This window comes from Hyaena hyaena, unplaced genomic scaffold (genome assembly GCF_003009895.1).
Source record: "Hyaena hyaena isolate Hyena2069 unplaced genomic scaffold, ASM300989v1 scaffold_745, whole genome shotgun sequence".
Lineage (NCBI taxonomy): Eukaryota > Metazoa > Chordata > Mammalia > Carnivora > Hyaenidae > Hyaena > Hyaena hyaena.
In genome coordinates, this window is record NW_024081376.1 from 29,437 (window position 1) to 52,583 (window position 23,147).

The 23,147-nt window shown below is 44.2% G+C and overlaps 1 protein-coding gene across 1 annotated transcript; it reads left to right on the forward strand.

Annotated features, from left to right (window-relative positions):
* Positions 1-422: 422 nt before the first annotated feature.
* Positions 423-22,785, forward strand: RBP2 (retinol binding protein 2). The gene is made up of 4 exons (XM_039218198.1): positions 423-520; positions 13,310-13,488; positions 20,851-20,952; positions 22,526-22,785. Exons 1-4 carry the CDS (start codon positions 448-450, stop codon positions 22,574-22,576), a joined length of 405 nt encoding a protein of 134 aa, XP_039074129.1. The 5' UTR covers positions 423-447; the 3' UTR covers positions 22,577-22,785.
* The last annotated feature ends 362 nt before the right edge of the window (positions 22,786-23,147 follow it).

Genomic DNA, 23,147 nt, shown 5'->3' on the forward strand with positions numbered 1-23,147 from the left:
ACAGAGTCCCACTGCCCCTCTGCCTCCCATCTGGCCTCCCTCTTTGTCTGGCTTGCGTTTAGCAGATTGGGCACTGCCCAGTGTGGGGTGGGCACTAGATATTTGTTTTTCCTTAAACGTCAGACAAAGTGTTTAGCGTGGGGACAAGGGCCCTGTGGGATCCCAGCAAGCCAAATATGAGCTGCTTTTGGCCCCTGCATATGGTACAGATCATTGGGACACCCGTGTGGCCACAATGGACTTTGAGCATGGATTGCTCATAGTCCTGCTGAACTTTGCAAAGGAAAGGAAAGTTTTTTTAGGTTGTGCTTATGATCTTTGAACCAGTTATCTCAAAGCCATAAACCTAGTCAGTAGGCTATAAAAGTAGCTTATTTCAACATGTTCTCCCTGAAGCCTGCTCCTTGACTTTCAACATTCATCCACATTGAACCAGAGGCTATCACCATGACAAGGGACCAGAATGGCACCTGGGAGATGGAGAGTAATGAGAACTTTGAAGGCTACATGAAAGCCCTAGGTAAGGGAGACGGAAAGGATGGAAGAGGGAGGGGATCTTTGGGAGAACTATAATCCAGCCCTCCAGACAGTACCATTATGGAGTTCAACAGATCTGTATGTAAGCCTTGCTCCTTATTTGCTAGCTATGTAATAATAGGTACATCATAGAAATTCTGAAACTCAGATTCCTCATCTGTAAATTGGGAATAATAGTAAATGAGATTATGTCTGGAATGTCCTTAGCATAATACATGGCACACAGAAAAGGTACATGAATGTGGGGTTCACATATGCACATACATGCACACATGGAGTAAAACCAAACTTGACAAGATAATGCAGTAGCTCCCCCACTTTGGATCACCATCTCTTAGGTAGCCAGTTAGACCTGACATTATCCATGAATGACCCTTGCATTGCTCTTGTGCCAGGCTTATAGTGGGGAAGCAGACAAGGAGTGGCTAAATTTGTTATTCTAGAGAATGTGAGACCCATAGAAGGCTAGCGGTGGCTTTTGGCATACAAATCAAACAACTTGCTGATTGTCTGGCTTTGGAACTGGACTTCAGGCCAAGAGCCTGATCTTTGTGAGTCCTGAGTTGACTCTCTTGTGGAATCTCTCATGGGCTGACAGAAATAATTTGAAATGTGAAGGAGGAACTCACTGTGTGGAGCAGCTGCCATGGGCCAGGCCCTGGGCAGGAAGCTTTGGCTGCCTGTGCTTCTTTCAGGCAACAGCCTGCAACAGCTTCCTCATCACCTTTTCCAGCTTTAGAACTCTCCACATAAGGAGCTCCTGGTTGGAATTTCCCCACTGCTGGGGCTGCACGTGGGGTCAGATGTCCAATAATTTGGGTATGATGATGGGAAGTCTCACCAAGAATGGGAATTGTGGAATTTTCTGTGCAATTAACTTCTAGTTTAATAAACATTTCTTTTTTTTTTTAATTTTGTTATATATTTTTTTAACATTTATTTATTTTTGAGAGGGAGAGAGAGAGCAGAGCAAGGGACAAAGAGAGGGGGAGACACAGAATCTGAAGCAGCTCCAGGCTCTGAGCTGTCAGCATAGACCCCAATGTGGGGCTCAAACCCACAAGCCATGAGATCATGACCTGAGCTGAAGTTGGACGCTTAACTGACTGAGCCACCCTGGTGCCCACCCCATTGATGAACATTTCTACTCTGTCGGTGAAGACGGAGAGCTGACATATTGTGTGATGTATAGAGACTGGAGTTTTCTCCATGTATTTTAGACATGTTTCCAATACAGAATAGCTGTCTTTTCCCTCCTGGCTCTCAGAATTTTACATCAAATACATGGGGGGTTGGGGGAGAGGAAGCACAAATCCACCTTCCAGAGCCCCAAACTCGTTGCACTAAGGTTAGTGCCCTGAATGAACAATAGAAATGGAAGACTTAGGGGCACTTCAGTGGCTCAGTTGTTTAAGCATCCAACTCTTGGTTTTGGTTCAGATCATGATCTCATTTTTCATGAGTTTGAGCTCACATCAGGCTCTGCTGACAGTGCAGAACTTGTTTGGGATTTTCTCTCTCCCTTTCTCTTTCTGCCCCTCCCCAGCTCACTCACTCTTTCAAAATAAATTAATAAACCTAAAAATTAAAAGAAATAAAAAATGGAAGACTAATTCTACATATGGACAGATGATCTGGAGCTTAACTCGGAGGTATAATTCTGAAGAAGATCATGCAGGTGAGGAAACCAAAACAGAGGGGCCAGCCCACATAAGGCTTGTTCTCTAACCCTGACCAATTTTTTAACCTTGCAGAACCAGCTTCCTCATCTGCCAAATAGGAATAATAGTACTAGCCATTGGCTGTTTGGCAGTTTCAAGCTCTCAGCCTGTACTGAACAAGCCAGACTCAGGGAATATAATCAGAAAGCAATTTTGTGTCCTTTGCTGCATTTTCTTAAATAATAAGAGTCCTGTGTGACTTCAGGTATAAAACTAGGCCTCAGTTCAGTTTTCAGTTGTGCAGACTGGTCCCTGATGCCCCCTCGCCAGGCTTCAGGTAAGAGGCAAGCCCTCCTATTGCCATCCCCTGGAAACAGCTGAGTGGGACTGCCTCCACAATTTAATCTGCTAAAAGCAACCCAGCAGATCTGTACAATTTCCTCCACACCCACCCTGTAGGACAGGGGTTGCTTTCCCAACATTTACAAGTCAGGAAGCTTGCCTTCTTTGCCCTTTAGAGCATTCAACCCTTGGCATTTGGGAAGAGCATCTGTAGAGATCCCTGCAAATCCCCAGATATGGAAATATCACTAAGTATAACTCCATTTCCTGCTAAAGAACCGTCACTTTCTTACACTTTAATCCCTCACACCAAGGAGGTGGCTTTCTCTGGGGGACTGGTGGCTGGCTCAGAAGGGAAAGAGACTCCTGTTGAGACGTGGGTCTGGGTGACAACCTGGTTTTGTCACTAGCCAGTGACTCACTCTACACATCAGCCTTCCCACATGACTCAGCTGCCAGCTTCAGGAGTGTCACATGTCACAGTAACCTTTAGTTTTAGCCCAAATTATCACAGTTACTAAATGTTCAGAGAGTGAGTGCCAAGGGTCAGTGGTACCTCCTCTCCTGCCTTCTTAGACACCTGGTGTGTCTTGAGGCCCTAGACTTTCTTGATAGCAAGGAAAGTAGCTAGTAAACCCTTTCACCCTGAGGAGTCTGTAGTTTTCTGAGGTTCTCCTGCTGCATGGATCAGAGTATCAGGGAATGGGGGGAGTGGTTTTTAATTTAAAGGGGAGCCTGAGGAGGGCATGTCTAAAACTGAAGTTCCAGCATTGTGCAAATGCTGGTGGGGAGTCTGTTCACTACCAAGGAGTGAGGCCAGTACTGTACAGACATGGGGAATCATTTGGCTTTTCTACCACAGTTCAGACATGCCCCATGGAAGCCAGAGACTATGCCATCTAAGACCAAACAGAGTCTCTGCTTTCAAGGAACTCAAACTGTATAGTCAGTCGAGTTATAGCTTTGCACAAATGGTGTTCCTGTTTTCTGCTGCAGTGTGACTAATCACCCCCAAAACATAGTGGCTTAAAACAACTACAGTCATTTTATTAATGTCTCTTGTGGTTCTGGGGGCTGACCAGGTTCACCTGCTAGGCCCCTGCTAGGCTCTTGCTAGGAGGCTCTCATTCAGTTGCAGGTGGACAGTAACTGAAGCTGGAACTATTTCAAAGGCTTCCCCACTTCTGTGTCTGGCAGTAGGTACTGGCAGGCAGCTGAGGCCTCAGCTGGGCTGTCAATATCTACATGTGGTGTCCCCATGTGGCCTGGGTCTCCTTACAGCATGCTTGGTGTATCCAAAGAGAGAGGAAGTGAAAGATGAATGGCCTCTTATGATCCAGGCTCATAAATCATAAAGCATTACTTCCATTGTATTCTACTGGTTGAAATAGTCATGAGCCTACCTATCTTCAAGGTAAGAGTATATAGACCCATCTCTCAGTGGGAGGAATGTCAAAGCCATATGGTAAGAATAGCATGAAGGTTGAGAGGTATTGTTGCAGCCATTTAAAAAAAATGCAATCTATCCCCCATGGGACAGTGAGTGATTCCATTCCTTGGGCCCATAGCAAGATATGTGTGTGGGTGGTGAGTAGAGCTACTATACACATGTCATTGAAGGCTTCCTAAATCCTGGGTGGGGTTTTGAAGGAAGGAGAGAATTGCTTCACACAGAAACGTAGTCAGTCATTGCTCTTCGGGCATGTGTAAAGGCCAAGCCAGTAAGAATGTGGTGTGGGCAGAGAAAAAGTTGTATTGTGAGAGGGTGAAGTGCAAGGAGGTGATGAAAAAAAGTCAGAAAGGTGACAGGTCAGATCTCAAATGGAGTGTGCTGCCACATGTGGACTTCATTCTACAAGAAGAGGAATTGTCTACAGAGGAGAGAGAAACCACCCATGCTCACTGTGACAGCCAGGGGTGAATAGATCTGCAGAACTGTCAAAGAACTGAAGAGGTTATTGCAATGGCCCTGGGAAGATGGTAAGAGCAGTGCCAAGAAGGTAGACAAGGGGATGTCCAAGGTGGGAAATAGACTAAATTTGGTGACTGGGTGGTGACAGGGCAGGAGGGAGCCTGGAAAATGAAACACCTTCATGTACTCAGTGAACCATCATGTAAATCAGTGAAGATGTGGACATGTAATGGAAGGCTTGTATCCTAAAACTGCTCAGTTAATGTTCAATTTAGACATCTAGGAAATATTTAGTCCACCAATTGTAAATGTTGGGAAAATCAGTTCTCCTCTTTATTTGGAAAGGAAGGAGGGGTCCATCTCCTATGAAGACCATCTTTTAATTTAAATTAATATGCACATATTTAAAAGAGTAGAGGCCACTGCAAAAAGCCCTAGTGGGTCTCTGGAAAATTCAACCAGAAAGGAGGTAAGCCTAGAGACTGAAGTCAGGCAGCTCCTACCTGAGTGGTCTCTGCCAGGAAAGGTTTCCTGAATACCCACAATGTTCAAAATCCTGTCCTAACTGTTTAAGAGCCACAGTCTACCATTAGAGGTGAGCACATGCCATGATAAGCATCATTCTAGAACCTATATATATTATTTCATGTAATTTATTCAGATTCAACAAATGCATTGAGCACCCATGACATGGCAAGAAATGCACTACGTACCAGTAACATGGTGGTAAGTAAGGTGACAAATCCCTCTCACTCAAGGAGTGTATGCACTGGTGGCAGTGAGATAAAATCAATAAGATAGTGGTATGTGCTTTAAAGAAAACTAAAAATGACTTATTGGGTGAAGAGTGATGGGTGCTCAGGGAAGGCTGTCTGAGTTGCTGACAGGTGAGCCAAGGTTTGAATGTTGAGAAGCAGTGTCCCAGGTACAGGAGACAGCAAGTGCAGAGGTTCTGGGTGTGTTCAAGAAACACAAAGGTTGATGTGTTGGGAAGTGGCAAACAAGGGAAAGTTTGGCCCTTGTGATGGAGGAGAATCTATTTTATTTGTATTCTTTAAGATCACTGTGGCTACAGTTTAGAGAATGAATCACTGGAAGGCAAGACTAGACACACGAAGGTCCATCCTAGGAGGCCACTGTGTTGTTCAAGCAAGAAGTAATGGTGGCTTGGGCTAGGAGTCCTCAGGGGTCTGAAGAAGAGAGAACAGGTTCAACATACATTTTGGAGATAAAGCCAACAGGGCTTTTAGAGGAATATGAAACCAGAGGGTATGGGGTAAATGAAGATAACCCCAGGCTTAGGGATGAACATTGGGAAGATGCTGATCCCATAGGCTGAAGTAGAGAATACATGGGGAGGAATGAGTTTGGAGAGGGGTGCTGGGCAGGGCAGAATATTCTAAGAGTTCTGTTTCACATATTTTAATTTCACATGCCTGTAACACATCCAGCTGGAGTATTAAAATTGGCACGTTGGCACAAGATCTAGAGCTCAGGGTATAGTCAGGGATCAAGATGAAAGGAATGTTTTCCATTTCATGGAGTGAGGAAACTGAAGCCCAGAGAAGTGAAAGGACCTTCCCAGGTTAGGAAATGATGTTGCTCAGACAGGATCCCAGTCTACCTGGCTTCATCACTCAAGCTCTTTCCATGACACTGTTCTAGTTACAGGTACTAAGCATGGGGGTAGAGGAGGAGGAACTGACCGGCAGACAGTCAGAACCCTCAGAAACATTCCAAGAGTCACTCAGAGTCCCTGGGTAGGAACCAATTAGCAAATGAGGGAGAGGGAAAGAGAAAAAGAAAAAAAAATGTCTGATGACCCAAAGAGTTAGTTTCACAAAATTTGGATTTCTGCTGGTGGTCACAAGTCAAAGAAGTTATACACCTTGCCAAAGCCTTTACTTAAACCAAAGTCTGCTTGGACTTTTAGACAGAGAAAGTGATGGGGGGTAGAAAAGCCCCAATGAAGATAAGTTCAGCCCCTTCCTAGCATCTTCCCCTAGGAGAGCGAGACCCCCCTTCTCTCCTAGGTTGTAATGGCAGCCCCTCCACCCTGCCGCCATCCCAGTGGGGAGTACTAGATTACGAGTGGGGAGATAAACTCATGCAAGGGGAGGAGGAAGCATCCCAAGTTCTCCAGCCTGCCTCTGCTGGCTAGGAAAGGTTTTAAACGTATTTGGAGATGCCCATGAGAGAAAGGAGGAGGCAGGCAGGGGGCCAGCGCAGTTTCTCTCTAAATGTGTTATCTGGAGGACGAAATGGTATGAAGATGCAGAGAAGAATCCTCTTGCACTCTGCTCCTCACAGTTGCCCAAGAGGGCTGATGATCTGGGGATAAAGTCCAGGTTTGAAGCCCATCGAAGCTGCACTTGAAATGGGTCTCAGATTTCTTATGATGAATATGTGTGCATCTCTCTCTTTAATTTACAAAGAGTGCCTGCCCTTTTAGCCTGCAACTTTAGCTTTTTGCACAAGCATATTACAAAGCATTTTAATGGTGAGTAGTATATTCATATTTCAACTTTATGGCTTGCATTGTTCAAAATGCAGTTATGGAAAGTATGCTTTAATAAAGTCACTACAGTGTTGTTTTCTTCTGCAGAGGCTACAAGCCACATATATTATTCAGAAATAGCTTGCCTTTGGACCTTTTCCTCTGAGATAGAAATTCATTTCACCTGGCTATAAATCAGGCTCAAAGATACCTTTAATCCAGAAAAGCAGATAAAACATACTTGATAACCCTGATGTTAAAATACCATATCAGGAAAATAATTTTCTCTGCAAAGTACAAAGAGGAAGTGTTTTTATAATCTGTGTGTGTGTGTGTATATTCTATAGCTGCAGTTAAACCTTTCCTTTTGATTAGAAATATCACGAATCCACCAACAGAACCTTTGGCTCCCTTCCCTGGGGTGGAGCGGAGGTGACATGATTAACTAGCCTGTGCAAATGCTAAAGGGTGGCCAAGAGGCTGAGCCATTTTTCAATCTAGAGAAGCAGCAATGCTTGATTCTATTTGCATAGAGCCCCTGATAAGATTCCTCCAGCACTGGTCAGAAAGATTGACGGGGTATGGTGTTTCCAGAACAAACCAGTTCTATCAGCAATAGGCATTTTTAGCTGTGGTCTGCCTTTCTGGGCAACTAGGGACAAGCAGTAATTTTTGTTAGAGGAGCCTTAGTTGTGAATGATAAACAGAATGTATTTGTAGGCAAGCTGTCAGGAGCTCTGTCCCAGCTGGGGCATTCTGAACCCACCAGGTAAATTCCGTGTGCCTTGATTTCCACATCCTCTCTGAGGAACACTGCTGTTCTAAATTTCTCTGTAATTCCCAATTCTTCCTTAATCCTTTTGCCTGGAGCCTTCCCCTTTGTTTCACCTGGTTAACACCTGGTCTGTGGGTTTCTTTCTCATCTCCTAACTATGGTTTCAGGACCAGGGTTTAGAACAGCATAGACCTCAAGAGCAAGAGCTAAAGTTATTTCTATCCACTGGCCAAACTATGCAGTGATGAAACTGGTCTACGTAGACAAACCTTTGGATAGGCTGGCTAGAATCCCCATGTGACAAGCCAGGCCTATGTTAGTGAGAGAGTAGATGAGCCGCCATTCTGGCTGCTCCTTCAGAGTCCAGAGCCCTTGGACTATGGAGCGGAGATGCATAAATATGAACCAAATATTTCACTCTGGACTGAATGCTGATCTGGCCACTGTTTCACCTAAACAGAAAAGGTTGAGGGGTAGAAGCCAATGGGCGAATACCCACAAGCTCACTGCTACTTTGTAAAGCATTTTATCATCATTTTAATGGAATCCTTACATAAATAACCCTATGAGATGAGCATTCTTTTCCCATTTTACTGTGAGATAACTTAGGCTCAGAAAGGCAAAGTGACTTCATTGAGGTCACATAGCTGGGAAATCTGGGACTGGATTTAAACCTGGATTTGACCCTCACTGTTTTATACCAGTAGTTCTGAACTGTAGCATGCACAGAATCACTTGGAAGGCTTGTAAAAACAAACATGGCCCAACACCCAGGTCTACTGCAAGCCCTAGAATTTACATTTGTAAGACATTCCCAGGTGCTGTGAAGCTGCTGGCCCAGGGACCTCACTGTGAGAACCACTGTCCCAAACTAGGGTGCCCATTAAGCAATCCAGAAGTATTTCTTGCGCACCTACTCTGTGCCCTATCTTGGGGACAGAGAGCAAGAAGATAGCATTGTCCTTATCCTCATAGAGGTAAGACTTTGGAGGAAGGAACAATCACCCCCACGAAAAGCTCAGAGGAAACAATCAGGTAGTGCGCCTGGGGGTAAAGCTGTGTGGCCTGAGGAGCAGGTGAGGAAGGAGGCAGGAAAGAGCAGAACAGTGCTTAGAGAAGGCAAGGCTGGGTCTGGGTCTTATGACATTTGGAGAGCTGGGAGAAAAGGGGCAGAGATTTAGGGGGCGAACGCACAGGGCGTATCTAGAAAAATGCTAAGGACTCCAAGCACACCACCCTCTGAGATCAAGGGACTTCATAATGATGATTACAGTGATAGCAGCTGCTACCATTTATGGGGCCATTACCACAAGCCACCAGCCACTGGGCAGAACTCTTCACAAACACCATCAAAATTAATCCTCAAAGCAACCTGATGCAGTTAATAACTCCACTTATGGCCACTGCTCTCTGCTGCTTCCAGATCTGGACCCAAGGGTCCAGCAATGGGACTGAAGCTGGATACACAAATGTCACCTGACTCACTAGACCACTTCTGGGATAGAAGGAGAGAATCAGGAGTTGGAGTGTGACATATTAGCCCTCTGCTTGCCACAAACGTGTGTTTATACTGACTAGATATGGAATACTCTTCAGTCGCTTTTAGCAATTTTAAGGAAGGATTAATTTGTAAGACAGGAATAGTTGAACACTTGGTCCTGTTTAGTCTTTTCTCAGCAGGCCAGCAGTTGCCTTGAAAGGTGAAAATTAAACAGGAGATAGTTCCATAATTGCAGGGCCCAGGTGACTGAGATAAATGCCTCAGAAAGGGGTTTGTTAGTGTTTTCTGTATTATGTTGTGTGGAGCACCAGACCAGCTGGGTGGGATGTCCCACCACAGCACAGGGCTATGGCCATATAAGACCGGGAAAGTCTGTATCCTATATCCCCACTGTTGGAGTTGCCAAGTCTATTTCCTAGAATGAAGACTGTGAAGTTCTTCAGTGTAGAAACCAGCTTCTCTTAAGTTTTACTTCCTCATTTCTCAAACTTAGTAGCTCACAGATCACATGTTTTTGATGACCCAGTGACCTAGGAAGCAAACACAGTGGGATGGCCCAGGCCCCGCGAATGCTGGCCAAGATGCTTAGAAGTGTTCACAGCACAAAGAGCAGAGGAGAGAGCCTTCGTCTCATTCCACATCCTGCTGCCTCATTCCAGGCTGTGTGGTTTGGACGTCCCCAGGCACAATTCCATAAGCCATGGAGCTGAAGCTGAGTGAGGTATCAGAGAATGGCCAGAGGTTGGAGTGTGATTGACCCACCTCAAATTTCTGATAGGACCCTGAGCGCAGAAAACAATTATGATGTGGTGAAGACAGTACACTAGAGCCCTGGAAAACATAAACTGCCCCAAACAGGGAAGTCTCATCAGCTGGACCCAGAAGTCCTTGCACCTCCAGGGGAATTATAAAGAAGGGTCAGCCAGAAGTTACTGGTATTTGGGCAGCCACAGAAAGTGCACAAACTAGGATGGTCTCACCTGACAAGATGGGCCAGCCCAGAGCTGTAGGCTCATAGAGCACTGCACTGATCCTGGAGACAGGCCATTCTGAGTTCAAATTCCACCTCTATTGCTTCCTCACTATATAACCCAGGGAAAGTGACACAGCTTCTCTGAGCCCGTTTCCTCATTGGTAAAAGGGAGATAATACAGTACTTATCTCATGGGTTTGTTGGGTGAGGTTTCCCAGGGGAGGTTCCACCCTGGGGCACTATTCCTGGTTGGTTTCAAGGCAAGTCTTAATTAAGGCCCCAAATATTACCCAGGGTCCACATAGTATAGCCCCCAAATCATCTTACCTAAAATTTGGCTCCTATGTATCCCATAAGATTAATTCTCCCTCTGACTTTTTGGATCTCACCTGGATTCCCAAACTCAAGGCCATTGTTTTCTCCTCCCAACCTGATACCTCCACACATATCCATCCAATTATCAAACCCTGTGATTGCTTCTACAGCTGTATATACTTAGACAAGTCACTTAACCTCTCTCGGCCTCCATGTCATCACCTATGATTTGAGGAGTAGGTGCTTAAGCCATGGCTTTCAAATTTCTTAAACCATGGAAGTCTCTCCAAATAGTCTTATGAGGAAATCCAAGACCTAAAAGTATCCAGAGATTCTGGATCTAAAGTAAGACCCAGAAATACATAGTTTTTACATCTTCCCACATGATCCTGATGTGCAGCTGGCTTTGAGACCCATTGGTGAATGCTTAGACATGACAGGTTCTCAACAATATTCGTGAACAATATTTGAGCAAGGCAGTAGCATTCATGCACCAGCTCATGTCAGTTTGAACCTATTTTTCTTTTCAACTTAGGATACAGGTATTAATCCTTTTACCTTCTGGGCTGCCTAATGCTAGTTGAAATTCTTCCCCTTATGATAAAGGCAGACTATACAATTTCAGATCCAAAAGCCCAGTCAGGGCCCCTCCCCATGCAGATGTGATACTGTTGTGAGTTCCCAGCTGTGGTCAAAGTGTTTGCCCACAGTGAAGTCCAACCAGCCAGCTTCAATCTCTTCATGGTCCTTTAGGAGAAGAAGAGTGATAGTAACTAAAGAGATCCAGAAGGAAATAGGTCGGAAAGGAAATGAGAAGAGAGGATGAAGGTTATGCTGCTTGGCTACTATAGAAGCACAGCAGAAAGTGTGAAGTATGGCCGGCAGAGATGTTAATTCTATTGACCTGAGCTTCCTGAACTGTTGGTAACTGCTGGTCTTTCTCATGGGCTCAATAGTATTTATCCCCCACCAGACAGCACACAGTGTCAAGTTTAATCACCTACCTACCATAGAGATGGGACTGGGATTCTCAGAAAGAACACTGTGAATCTGAATTGTTTTCACTCTTGAGGTCATTATCAATGTCAACACTTCTGAAAATTTCCAGGTAGAATTTCTGAAAAAAAAAAAAAACAAAAACCCTAAAAATTTAGATTAGCATCCAAAAATATCTGGAGAATTTCCAGACATAAAGAGGGTCAACATGATTTGGCTAGATATTAAGAGCTTAATCTTGTTTGAAGCAAGTTCTAGAATTATCCTCTCTTTCTAAATATATTCCACAGGACAGTGACATTTTGGCTCGGGTGATATTTTATACAAAACCAGAGGTCAGCAAGAAGATTGATTCTACACCTAGCTTCATACTGTGAAATCCAGAGTTTAGTAAATGAAACACCCCACTGAAGGGCATACTCCCTTTTACTTACTAATTATAACTAAGAAATGAGTATGTTTTCCTTTAAAATGCTTTCTAATAATTTCACTCCTGTTTTAAAATAAAGATACAGTTAAAGATAACTGGAAGGCTCTCTGGTGAAACTTAATTTTCAAATATCCATTGCTATTGTTTTGAATCAAAAATGTGTGTGGAAACAAAGACTGCCTATGTACCAACTGTCCATCTGTCATAGCAATACTACTCAAAGTGTGGTCAATGACCGATAATAGTGAACATCACCTTGGAGTTTATCAGAAATGCAAACCCACAGCTTGCCCTGAGACCTAACAGAGTCAGAATGTATGGGGCCAGAATTCAGTCATCTCTTTGAAGGAGTTTTCAGTTTTCATGGAAATTCTAATGCTTACTGAACTTTAAAAAGAGCTGCCTTATTGTTCCTAAACATTTTGCAACACATTCGTGTATCAAATCATCACATTGTACAACTTAGTTACACAATGTTGTTTGTTAATTGTATCTTAGTAAAGCTGGGGATTGAAATAACTGCTATAGAACTTGATGGGGAAAAACATCAAGGCAGAGAAAACATATAAATGGAGTAAATGTGGCAAAATCTTGGTAATTATTGAATCTGGAGGATGGTTGTGTGTAGTTACTTGTACTCTCCTCTCTGCTTTGTTTTAAACTTTTTGCGGTAGTAAAAATATAAACAATTATTCATCTATTCCTCAAAAATAACCAAAGAAATCTCTGAACACATATTTATTAAGTGTTTGGAATATACTTAAAGTTTTCCTGGGGGCTCATGGCTGGGGCAGAACAGCCTAGCTAAGTACATCCTCAGTCTGCTTTAAAAATGGAAGTTTGTATGTATCCTTACCTGCCATGGCCATTAACAAATGGTCCGTTTTTACCCATGATCTAGACTGGTTATTTTTAAGTGGTCCTTTTCTTTTAAACCATGAAGTCTTTTGTTCAACCAGCTCTTAGGAGGAAAACCAATATATCAGATAGAATGGAGCTTCTATGGTGGAGTGATGTGTGTGTGCGGACACGTGTGCGCGCACATGCGTGCATGTACATACATGTGTGTGTGTGTGTGTGTATACAAATGCACGTACACACTGGGAGTTGCAGCTCAGAAGTGAGCCCCACTTGCTACCTCCCCCTCCTATTAGGGCTCCTGAAGAGGCACTGACAGACCCTAAGTTTCCAGACAATTGACTGAGTTGCCCAAATTGGCCATGTGTCAGACAACTCTTCTTTTCCATTTGAGCAAAGAAATGTGGCCTGCTCATGATCTGTGCCTCTGGTCCTAAATGTTTGGCCTTGTTAAAGAAATGAATGAGTCCGGCTGAGCACATCATAACCTCCACAACTCCCTTTGCCAACAGATATTGATTTTGCCACCCGCAAGATCGCAGTACGTCTGACTCAGACAAAAATCATTGATCAAAACGGCGATAACTTCAAGACAAAAACCAACAGCACATTCCGCAACTATGACCTGGATTTCACTGTTGGAGTAGAGTTTGAGGAACACACAAAGGGCCTGGACAATCGGACTGTTAAGGTGAGGACCTGGCCTGGCAGTTTCTACTCATACATTCTATGTGCAGGAGCTGGCTGTCTTCACATTGAAAATATAACAGAAACAACCTGGGAGGGATCAGGAGAGGGGACCAGAGTGGACTTAATGATGCTGGCAGTAAGCAATTATTGGAAGTTCAGCAGGAAGAGGCAAGCTGCCTTCTACACTAAGTTTATAAGGAAAGGAGAGATGAAAGACTGCCGACCCATCTAGGATCCGGGTTAGCAGGCCAGCTCCTATGCCAACATGGGCCTGGCCAGCAAGGTGGAATATCATAGGGAGTGACAGTAATTTCACAAACTGGGCAGCACAGCTTCATCCCAGGGGCAGCCCTACTCAGCACCAGCCACGCATTGCCATGGAGCCCTGGGGTCTTGTGTTGCTAGATTTTGTTTTTCTTTTTAAGAGACACTGAGAATTCACATTTTTATATGAAATACCTCAATTTTGGAGGATCTCAACTGATTTTTTTTTAAATAAAGTACGAATCAAAAAAGGTCAGTAGACTAAACAAAGTCAGGGTCCACCCAGTCCTAGTTTTTGGAGAAATCTCTGGCTCATTGATGGTGTCTGTCTTAACATCACCTTAGCTCACAGGACATCACTGAGGAAAGCCCTCATGCATCAGAAGAAGGCCAGACTTCCAGCCGCTGGAACTGCTTGGATATAGGCAGGACCTTGAAAGTGAGCAGACAACTCTGAGTGCACAAGTCTCAAAGCCTAAGAATGGAACTCTGCAGAGGAGATAGGTTCTTGCCCAGAGGAGCTTTTATAAATAGAGCAGAGAAGGATAGCAATAGGGAGAAGTGGGGAGGTAAAAGGGTGGAAAGGCAAGGGAACAACAGGTCCCCTTTTGCAACACCATGTGGAATCATAGCCCCAGTGTCGATTTCCACATTGCTCACCCTCATACTAACTGCACCTGTCTTTGGTCATCCAAATCCAGTTACACCTGGTCAGTCCCCACAAGCAGGAGTGAGGAGAAATGCAATCTCAGTCATATTAAAGGATTCCCCTATTTCCATCTTAGCATCGTGCAAGAACTTCATGGATGACACAGTCCATGAAACTTAGAAGGATTTCTGGTGTGTCATTTAGCATAGTTGCCACAGACCACTCACTGGCCTGGTCCACGCAATTTATACAGTGGGAAGCTTGAATATTTATAGCACCCACTCCCCCCACCCCTGTGCCAATGCAGGCACCAGGATATTTGCCCTGGCTCCAAAGTGAGAGAGGGCTGTGCTGAGTATCCTATCCACTGGTATTTGCACCCTCAACCCCCAGCAGTGGGCCAGTTCCCCAGAGTGTCTCAAGGAAGCAGAACCCTCCATCCTGTTCTTTCCTTTTGCCATGAACCCCACTCTCTGCAAAGTCTCACTCTTCTCTGGTGCTTCCAGAAGCTCCTTCAAAGTCACAAGTCTCACCCTTCCTCCCCAAGCCAGAGATGTGAGCTCTGGCTGCTCTCCTGGGTGGGGAGAAAAAGCTGTCATCACTCTTTGGTGATGAGTCTAAAGCCAAGAGCACAGGACACATTTTATTTCTCAATCAAGTTGTCCTGCAGCATTGATAATCTCAGCCATCAAGTCAAGGTTGAATTATATTTAGTGCTCCTTGCTAAAGAAAAGTGGGAAATGAAAAGCACTTTGGAAATGCTTCTATCAGAGCAGTCTTGGCATAAAAGCCTGAGCTTCTGGGCTCTGGAACAGCCCCTTGTAGAATCCCTCCCAGAGGGGTTGATGGATCGACAAGGCTTCTCTGAACTGTGTGGCTAGAAGGCCAATTCCTCAGACACTAGAACCGATAGGAAATTTGTCTCTGGATTTTGCATCACTCTGCTGTTCCAGCCTGATCTGTTCACAATGATTCATTTTCCCTCACCTTTCCATTCTGGGTTTGGGCTATCGAAAAGCAGCCCTGTTGTCTCTGACTCACTCTTTCATCACCTTTGATAGTCGAGAACTCACTCTGCCTGAAATAAGTCACATACTTGCAACCTTCCTGACCCTCAAAGGATTCTGTCTCTTAACACCTACTCTTCTTGTGCCTCTTCTCCTTCCATTCTCCTTCCTCTGGGCGCCCTCTGGGAGCCCCATCTGTTCCCCAGGAACAGGTCTTAGCCCTGTAGAGAGAGAATTTCCCTTTCTCACTTCTTGTCTCTGCTCTGCCCACAACAAAAAGTTGGAGCTTACACACACACACACACACACACACACACACACACACACACACACACACGAGACTGTGGGTGGCTGAGAAGTGCCCAGGACAGAACAGAATGTGCCCAGTCTCCAGCAAAGGACTGTTCCCATGAGAATCACACACAGAGCAGTTGCCCTACCTACTCACTGTAACTTGACTAGATCCCTTCAGCTGGAAAGGGACTACAGGGAGCAAGTGAATCTATCTCTCTGGTGAATGTCACCCACAAGTGGTGACATGCCTGAGTGCACACAAAGCCGTGTGTCTGTGCACGTGTGTGTGCCTGAGTATGCATATGTGCATGTGTACATGCAAGTATATGAGTGTGCGTGCATGTGTCTGTGTGTGTATCTGTCTGCATGTATCTGTGTGTGTGTATATTGCTGTAGCACTAATGCTCTTATTCTCCAGGGCTCTACTTCTCAACAACTTGGTCACCCTCATCAGCCCCTCTGAGAATCTCCCCACTGGACAGTTTTGGGAAGAGATGTGTGTAGAGTGGCATTGTAGCAAGACACAACAGAGCCCTAATGTGCCCAGGGCTGTGCCAACCCAGAGAAGGAACAGTGGCACCACTTTGATTGTGGGGTCAAATCTTTGAGGGACCCTCTTCTTCATTCCTGTGGGGCATATGTGGGTCATTCCTATTCTGATTTGTTTCTGAGAGGATTTAAGCCCCTTTAAAAAATACACAAGCAAAATAAAAAAAAAAAAATGCAAGCTACCCAGAATAAAAGTACATTAAAAAGAAGTAATTGACAGCCATGTAATGGAATAGCACACAGGCATAGAAAAGAATGAAGTACTGATACCTGATACCTGCTGCAACATGGATGAACTTGGAAAACATTCTGCCAGGTGAGAGAAGTCAGACACAGAAGGCCACATGTTGTGTGACTTATATGAAATGTCCACTATAGGCAAATCTGTAGACACAGAAAATGGTTGCCCCCTGGCAGAGGGAATGGGTGGTGGCTGCTAATTGGTGTGGGGTTTCTTTGGGAGACAATGAGAATTGTCTGTGAATATACTAAAAATGACTCAATTATATACTTTAAAAGGGTAAATTATATATGAATTATATCTCAAAAACAATAAGTAATTGGGTCAGACAGTAAGGGCAGGGGAAAGCAGACACAGACGATGGCACTGAGAAATAATAATGCCATTGTGATGTCCACTGGAGCCCAAGGGAAACATAGGAGGTCCCCACCTCAGGGATTGCAGGAGGGGATGGTGGGCACTGCCAGAATAACTCTTTCATGAGGGTAAGTGCACTGGGAAGGTTTAAACATGGTAACAGTGCCCTTTAATCCTCTTAAGTTAAATAGCTGTTATTGTCCTTTAAAAAAATAACCTTTGGAAAAAAAATAAATAAAAAAATAACCTTTGGGGACTGATTCAAATTTACAGAAAATCTGCACAAAAGTAAAAAAGAACATCTGTATACTCTTTGCTGAGAGTTACCTACTGTTCACATCTTGCCCCATTTGCTTTATCTTTTGTACATGTTCTCTCGCTATTATATAAATATATTTTTCTGAACAATCTGATATGTTACCCCTAAATAATTGAGTGTTTACTATGAATTAGGGTATTCTCTTATGTAATCACAGTATAGTTATCAAGTTCTATAAATCTAACATCGATACAGGACCTTATCTAATTTCCCATACAGAGCTGTTTTTAATGATGTTAACTTTGGACACTGAGATAGAGGAAATTGCAGTGTGGACCCAATTTCCTTCTTTAATTCACTGCAAACACATCTCCTTCGCCCTTTATCTTGCAAGCAATGGTTTTCCTCACTTATATCCATTTCCTCAGCCTCAAGATCTTCTAAGGCAATTGAGCATCTTTTAAAACCTCCTCTGATGCAGGGATGAGGCACACCAGCTAAAAGCAAGTTGAATTGTGGAATTTTAGTTCATTTAACCATTCTCTCCTTTCTTCTTGTTGACTGTTTCATGTAAGAATAAGACTATAAAATTGTAGATGTTGCCATTATTGTAGGTATTACCATAATTCATTGGTAATGAATTTACTTAGGGTCAGAATAACTGTTAATCTTGCTGCCTACTAAGATTTATCAACAGAAAACAGGCCCTCATGCACCAACATTTTTCTTTTTTGTTCCTTCTACATGTTTGCCAAGCCCTACTACACGTGAGGCCTGGGTCAGGATCTATTGGTAAAGTAATGAATTGGACCCCTTTCTGCCCTGAAAGATCTCACAGCCTCCTGAGGAAGCAGACAAGTAGATGGACAGTTGCCATCCAGTGTCCATATTGATGGTCCCGTGTGTGCACTCCAGGGGTACTGGAGAAACCAAGGGAAGGAGGTGGGCCAGCCGAGTCATTGCCAAGAACAATTATCAATGAAGGATACATATGCTTGTTAATTCTCCGATGTGGATTTACCTCAAGATTCCATTTCAGCAAAATTACTCAATCACCGATTCATGCAACACTGCTTACCAGGCACCTTCTCTGGCTGGTGACTATGCCAAGTCTGGGGTTGCAGAAATGAACAGTTGGTGTAGCTTCTTCTTTCATGGAGCTTATTGTCAATTGGGGGCAACAGATATTAGTTCAATCAACATGTATTAGGTGTCCATGATGTCTAAGACAATGTGGGCTGAAGGAGGATGGTGAAAAAACAAGGTCTTTGCCCAAATAGAATATGTTTTGAGTCCTTTCTCATCCTTTTGGGAGGGAACTTAGTCCCAAGACTGATGATGAACAATAACAAATAAATATTCCTTTCTCACATATTTGAGAGGGAATTCTGGAATATTCCAGACAACATCTCCCCTCCCAGAAGAGCAAAGGGAACAACCTGTGAATTAAGCTTCTCCAAGACACTCAAAGATGTAAGGCTTAGGATGGCCCCAAAGAGGGAGACATTTTCTTTATAAAACATAGAGAATTTTTATCATTAAATTATTTTAGAGAATATTAATACGTGCAGATGGGTTTTAAAAAATTAAAAAGTTAAAAGTGAAATTTCCTTCCCATCCTGGTCCCCAGTCTCTCAGTTCCTTCCCCAGGGACAAACACTATCAAGGATTCTTCTACTTCCCTGAAGAGAATATGTGCAAGCATATGCACACATGTGCTCTCCCGCCTTGTTTTATGCACATGGCCCTGCTCCTTGCTTTCTTAACTACACACTATGGAGACTGCCCTTCTCCATAAGTAGAGAGCTGCCTCCTCCTTTCATGGGCTTCACAGCATGGATGAATTACACATATTTAACCAGCCACCCACTGACAGAATTTATAAGGCTTCCAGTCCTTTGCTGTAACAAACAACACTGCAATGTGTTGGGGAGTAAAATGAGGAGGAATAAAATTGTACATTAAATGTATAATATGGTCAAGGTAAAATATTTTAGAAATAGGTAGACTTATCAATCCGTAGAAAGAAAATTGTACCAAAAAATAGACCTAAATGTGTAAGGACAGTGACTAAAGAAACACAGGTCAGTTTGTCACCAAGTAGGCTTACAAGATAGAAAAGTAAACATCTGGTCCTTGGCATAATAATGTTCATAGAAGCATACTACGGATTACACATACTTGGAGGAAAACCAGCTGGCATCAGGGCCATCCCTGAGAAAGGACAGTACTGAAACAAAACCACTGCCCGCATGGAAGTGACATTGTTGTCTCGGGAGGTGCATGTACAGTCCTAATCTTGGCTCAAAGGTGGGTGGCCCTGGAGAATCACCTAGGACTGGTATGAATCGTCCTGAAGCAGGTACCAGGAGAAGTAAAAGGCAAAACAGAGGGCAGAGGAGTTGGGGAGTGTAAAACTCATAAGTGTGTGCACAGTTTTTTGTTTCTTTGTTGTTGTTGTTGTTGTTTGAGAGAGAGACAGAGGAGGGATGAGCAGGGAAGGGGCAAAGAGAGAGGGAAGAAAATCCCAGGCAGACTCCACATTGTCAGTATGGAGCCCATTACAGGGCTCGAACTCATGAACCATGAGATCATGACCTGAGTGGAAATCTAGAGTTGGACGCTCAACCAATTAAGCCACCCAGGTGCCCCATGAACAGGAGTTTGAGCCTATTGGAATTCAGCAGGTTTATGGCTTCTCCACCTACTGGTCTGCTCAGCCTGGCTGCCCAACATGAGCTCTCAATCTCTGCTGCTGCCCCTGTGCTAGTAATCGGTCTGCATTGCCTCCTAGAGGAAACCCAGGACCAGGGGAAGGTCCACCCTCCTGGTTCTGGGTGATGAGGATGGCACCAGAGCCATCTGTTGTGGCCCCCTGCTAGTTAGGTAGCTTCTCTGCATGTATTATTGCCCTACAATAGAGAGTCCTCCCAATGTGGCTTCTGTAGGAAACATTCCCAAAAGCAGAATTTCCAGGTCAAAGAGCATACACAATGTCACATTTCAAAAGATAATATAAAATTGCCCTGCAAAAGGACTCATACCGATTTCTATACCCACCAGCCATTTCTGGAGGTGCCTGCTTCCCCACACTTCCTCCAACTCAGTGTGTTATCAGACTCATTGATCTTTGACCATATGATGAATTGTATCTGGAAAAAAAAACCAGCCTTAATTTGCATTTCTCCTATTATGAGTAGGGTTGAATATGTTTTCTTATTGGTAAAAACCATCTGCTAGAGTTTTTTTTCCTTGTAAGCTGTTGGCTGTGTCCTTTTTAAAATTTCCCATTAGGTTAATGATCTTTTTCTTAGTGATTTACAGGACCCCTTTATATATATGGAAGTCAGGTCTTTGATATGTGTTACAATTATTTTCCCAGTTTGTTACTCATCTGTTGAAATTCTGCTATTTTCCCCTTCCAAAAATTATACATCATTATGTACTCAAATGCATCATCTTTTCCCCCACTGATTTGAAATGCTGTTTTCACAATATGGTAAAATGGGAGAGTAGAATCTTTAAACAAAAAAGAACCAGCCCCAATATGCTGGTTTGGCGGGAATGGTAGGTATATGTGGAAAGTGAGTCTGGCAGATCTTGGCTTGGCAGAAACTGAGGGCTCTGCCCTGTGGGCAAGTAGGAGCCTGGCGATGGCCGCGGGAACTGCAGCTGCAAGTTTAAGCTTGTTTGGTCCCCATCAAGACCATACATTTGATTCGCCTGGGAACCTGTCATTGCAGACGCTGATCACCTGGGAAGGCGATGTCCTGGTGTGCGTGCAGAAGGGGGAGAAGGAGAACCGCGGTTGGAGGCAGTGGGTTGAGGGGGACAAGCTGCACCTGGTGAGTCTCAGGGTCTGCCCGGCTCCCTTCCACACACTTACACAAACTGCAGGTTCACCTCGCCAGGTGCTTTGACAAGAAAAATGGCCCTGAACTCCTCCCCTGAGCTCCAGCCAAATGCATGTGGTCAAATAGTCAGAAAGCCATTCCCATCTGGCTCAGGGGACTCTAGGAAGAAATCTATATAGCTGTTTCTGTGAACGGCTGCAATTAAAATGAAAGTTCAAAATGCTGAGTTAGGAAGCCGAGATCCAAGGAGGAATGCAGGGAACCTGTTAAAGACCAGGTGAAGAGGAATGTGAGGCAGAAAATTAAGGTGCCCCAAAGGAGGGGAAGTCCAGGCCTCACCATTATGTGACCCAGGGAAGAAGAGCGGTGGGAGTAGAGTAGACAGGGGCAGGTGGGCTTGGGAGCCACGTTATGGACCACAGGCATTGGCTTCTCATCACAGGTATACCCACTTGATCCTGAAATATTTTAGGTAAACTTGGTATTAGAACAGAGCAGTAGGAACAATTGCTGATCTCCTGAAATGAATTATGTGTCCGGATAGGTTAATTTTTCAGTCTTCAATCTTCAAGGCAATTTATGTGTCCAGCATTCAAGTAGGGGAAAATCTTTCACTGCTTCATGCATTCGGTCACTCATTTGTTAAATGGCTCTTCATTCAGTCAATCATTCATTCACCTATGAAGTCAAGTGAGCGCCTGGCTCCAGTGTCAGTATTCAGGTCACCGTGGTGCCCTTCAGAGTCAGGCTTTGGCTCACCTGAGATCTTTATTTTGGAGGCAGTGTCAACTGGTGATAAATGGGAGGCATTCACCGTGTTTTCTGTTGATGGCTTTCCCTACCTGTTCTGGTTTGGATGATGGATTTTTTTAATTGTAGTACAATCCCCAATGGTCCCCGTGGCTAAGACAATGGATTCATTATCAACTGCAATAATTTTGTGGCCGTCCCCACACTCATATTTTTCCCTCCCCCTTCAAGGAGTCATGAGGTGCGGCTAAGGCCCCGGGGGCTCCCTCTGTCTAGATGAAAAGCAGCATCTTGTCTGCTAGGCAGGCTTGGGAGGAGTTCTGCAGCCCCCACCCTGTCATTGCCTGTCATGCCACCAACCGACATTCTAATCCCCAGAGGCCAGAAAGCCCCCAGGATGGAGCGACACCACACCAGCCAGCATATTCCCAGGCCCTCACCTTCCAAATGCTTCTCTCTACTAGATTTTCCTTCGTGGCTTCACTGCCTTTTATAAATTAGGAGATGTTGCTTTAATCACGGGAGTAGGAAAAATCCCGCCCAAGAGGGTAATTTCTTTGCATTTTTCATTTTTATAGTTGTTCAAGCTCAATTCAAGTGTCAAAATCAAATTACTGCTACCTGCAGGGCATGCCAGCTGATTGGGCCTATGAGATGCACTTTGCCCAGAATGACTAAGTGTCCTCTTTATTCCAGCTTCCCCCACCACTCTAACTCCCAGACACCAAGAGGTGGTGAAGGGAGGGAGGTGGGGAGGTGTGGGCATAGGAAGGCCTGGCTTACTAGTCACTTCACCCACTTTCTAACCTTGCAGGAGCTGACCTGCGGTGACCAGGTGTGCCATCAAGTGTTCAAGAAGAAGTAATGGCCACGAGGGGGCCTGATGAGCATGTGCTCCACACTTTCCTCCATGGGTTCTCTGTGAGCTTAGGGAGACAGTCATGGGGGCCCTCCCCTCCTAACAGAGCCCATTAAGGCATCTGGATGGGTTTTAAAAAGAATGAGTGTGTTAACGGTTGACAAACATATTCTTCCTTCTTTGAAACCTGACATTAAATGAAAAACCAAAAATCACTCCCATACTTTGAAACCTTTTATATCTATCTCCCTTTATTTCTAGAACTCAGTTTTATTCACAGGCAAAAGTGTGACTGCTCACATGGTGGTTTTCTGTGTAGCTTTTGTTGTGGTAGTTGTTTATTTTTTGGTTTCATTTTATTTGTTTTTTGTTAATTAGTTTGTTTAGGGGATTACTTCACTCAGAAACACTCTCTGGCTAATAGCAGTATCCCATAATGATTCTTGAACATTGCCCTTTGAGATTCATGCCTTTGGATAATACATTCATTTCTCCAAGATTCTATTTTAAGAATGCAGATGGCTTCCAGTTTGTACTTTGCCTTCAGCAGCATGGGCACAGCTACCTCTAAGGGCAT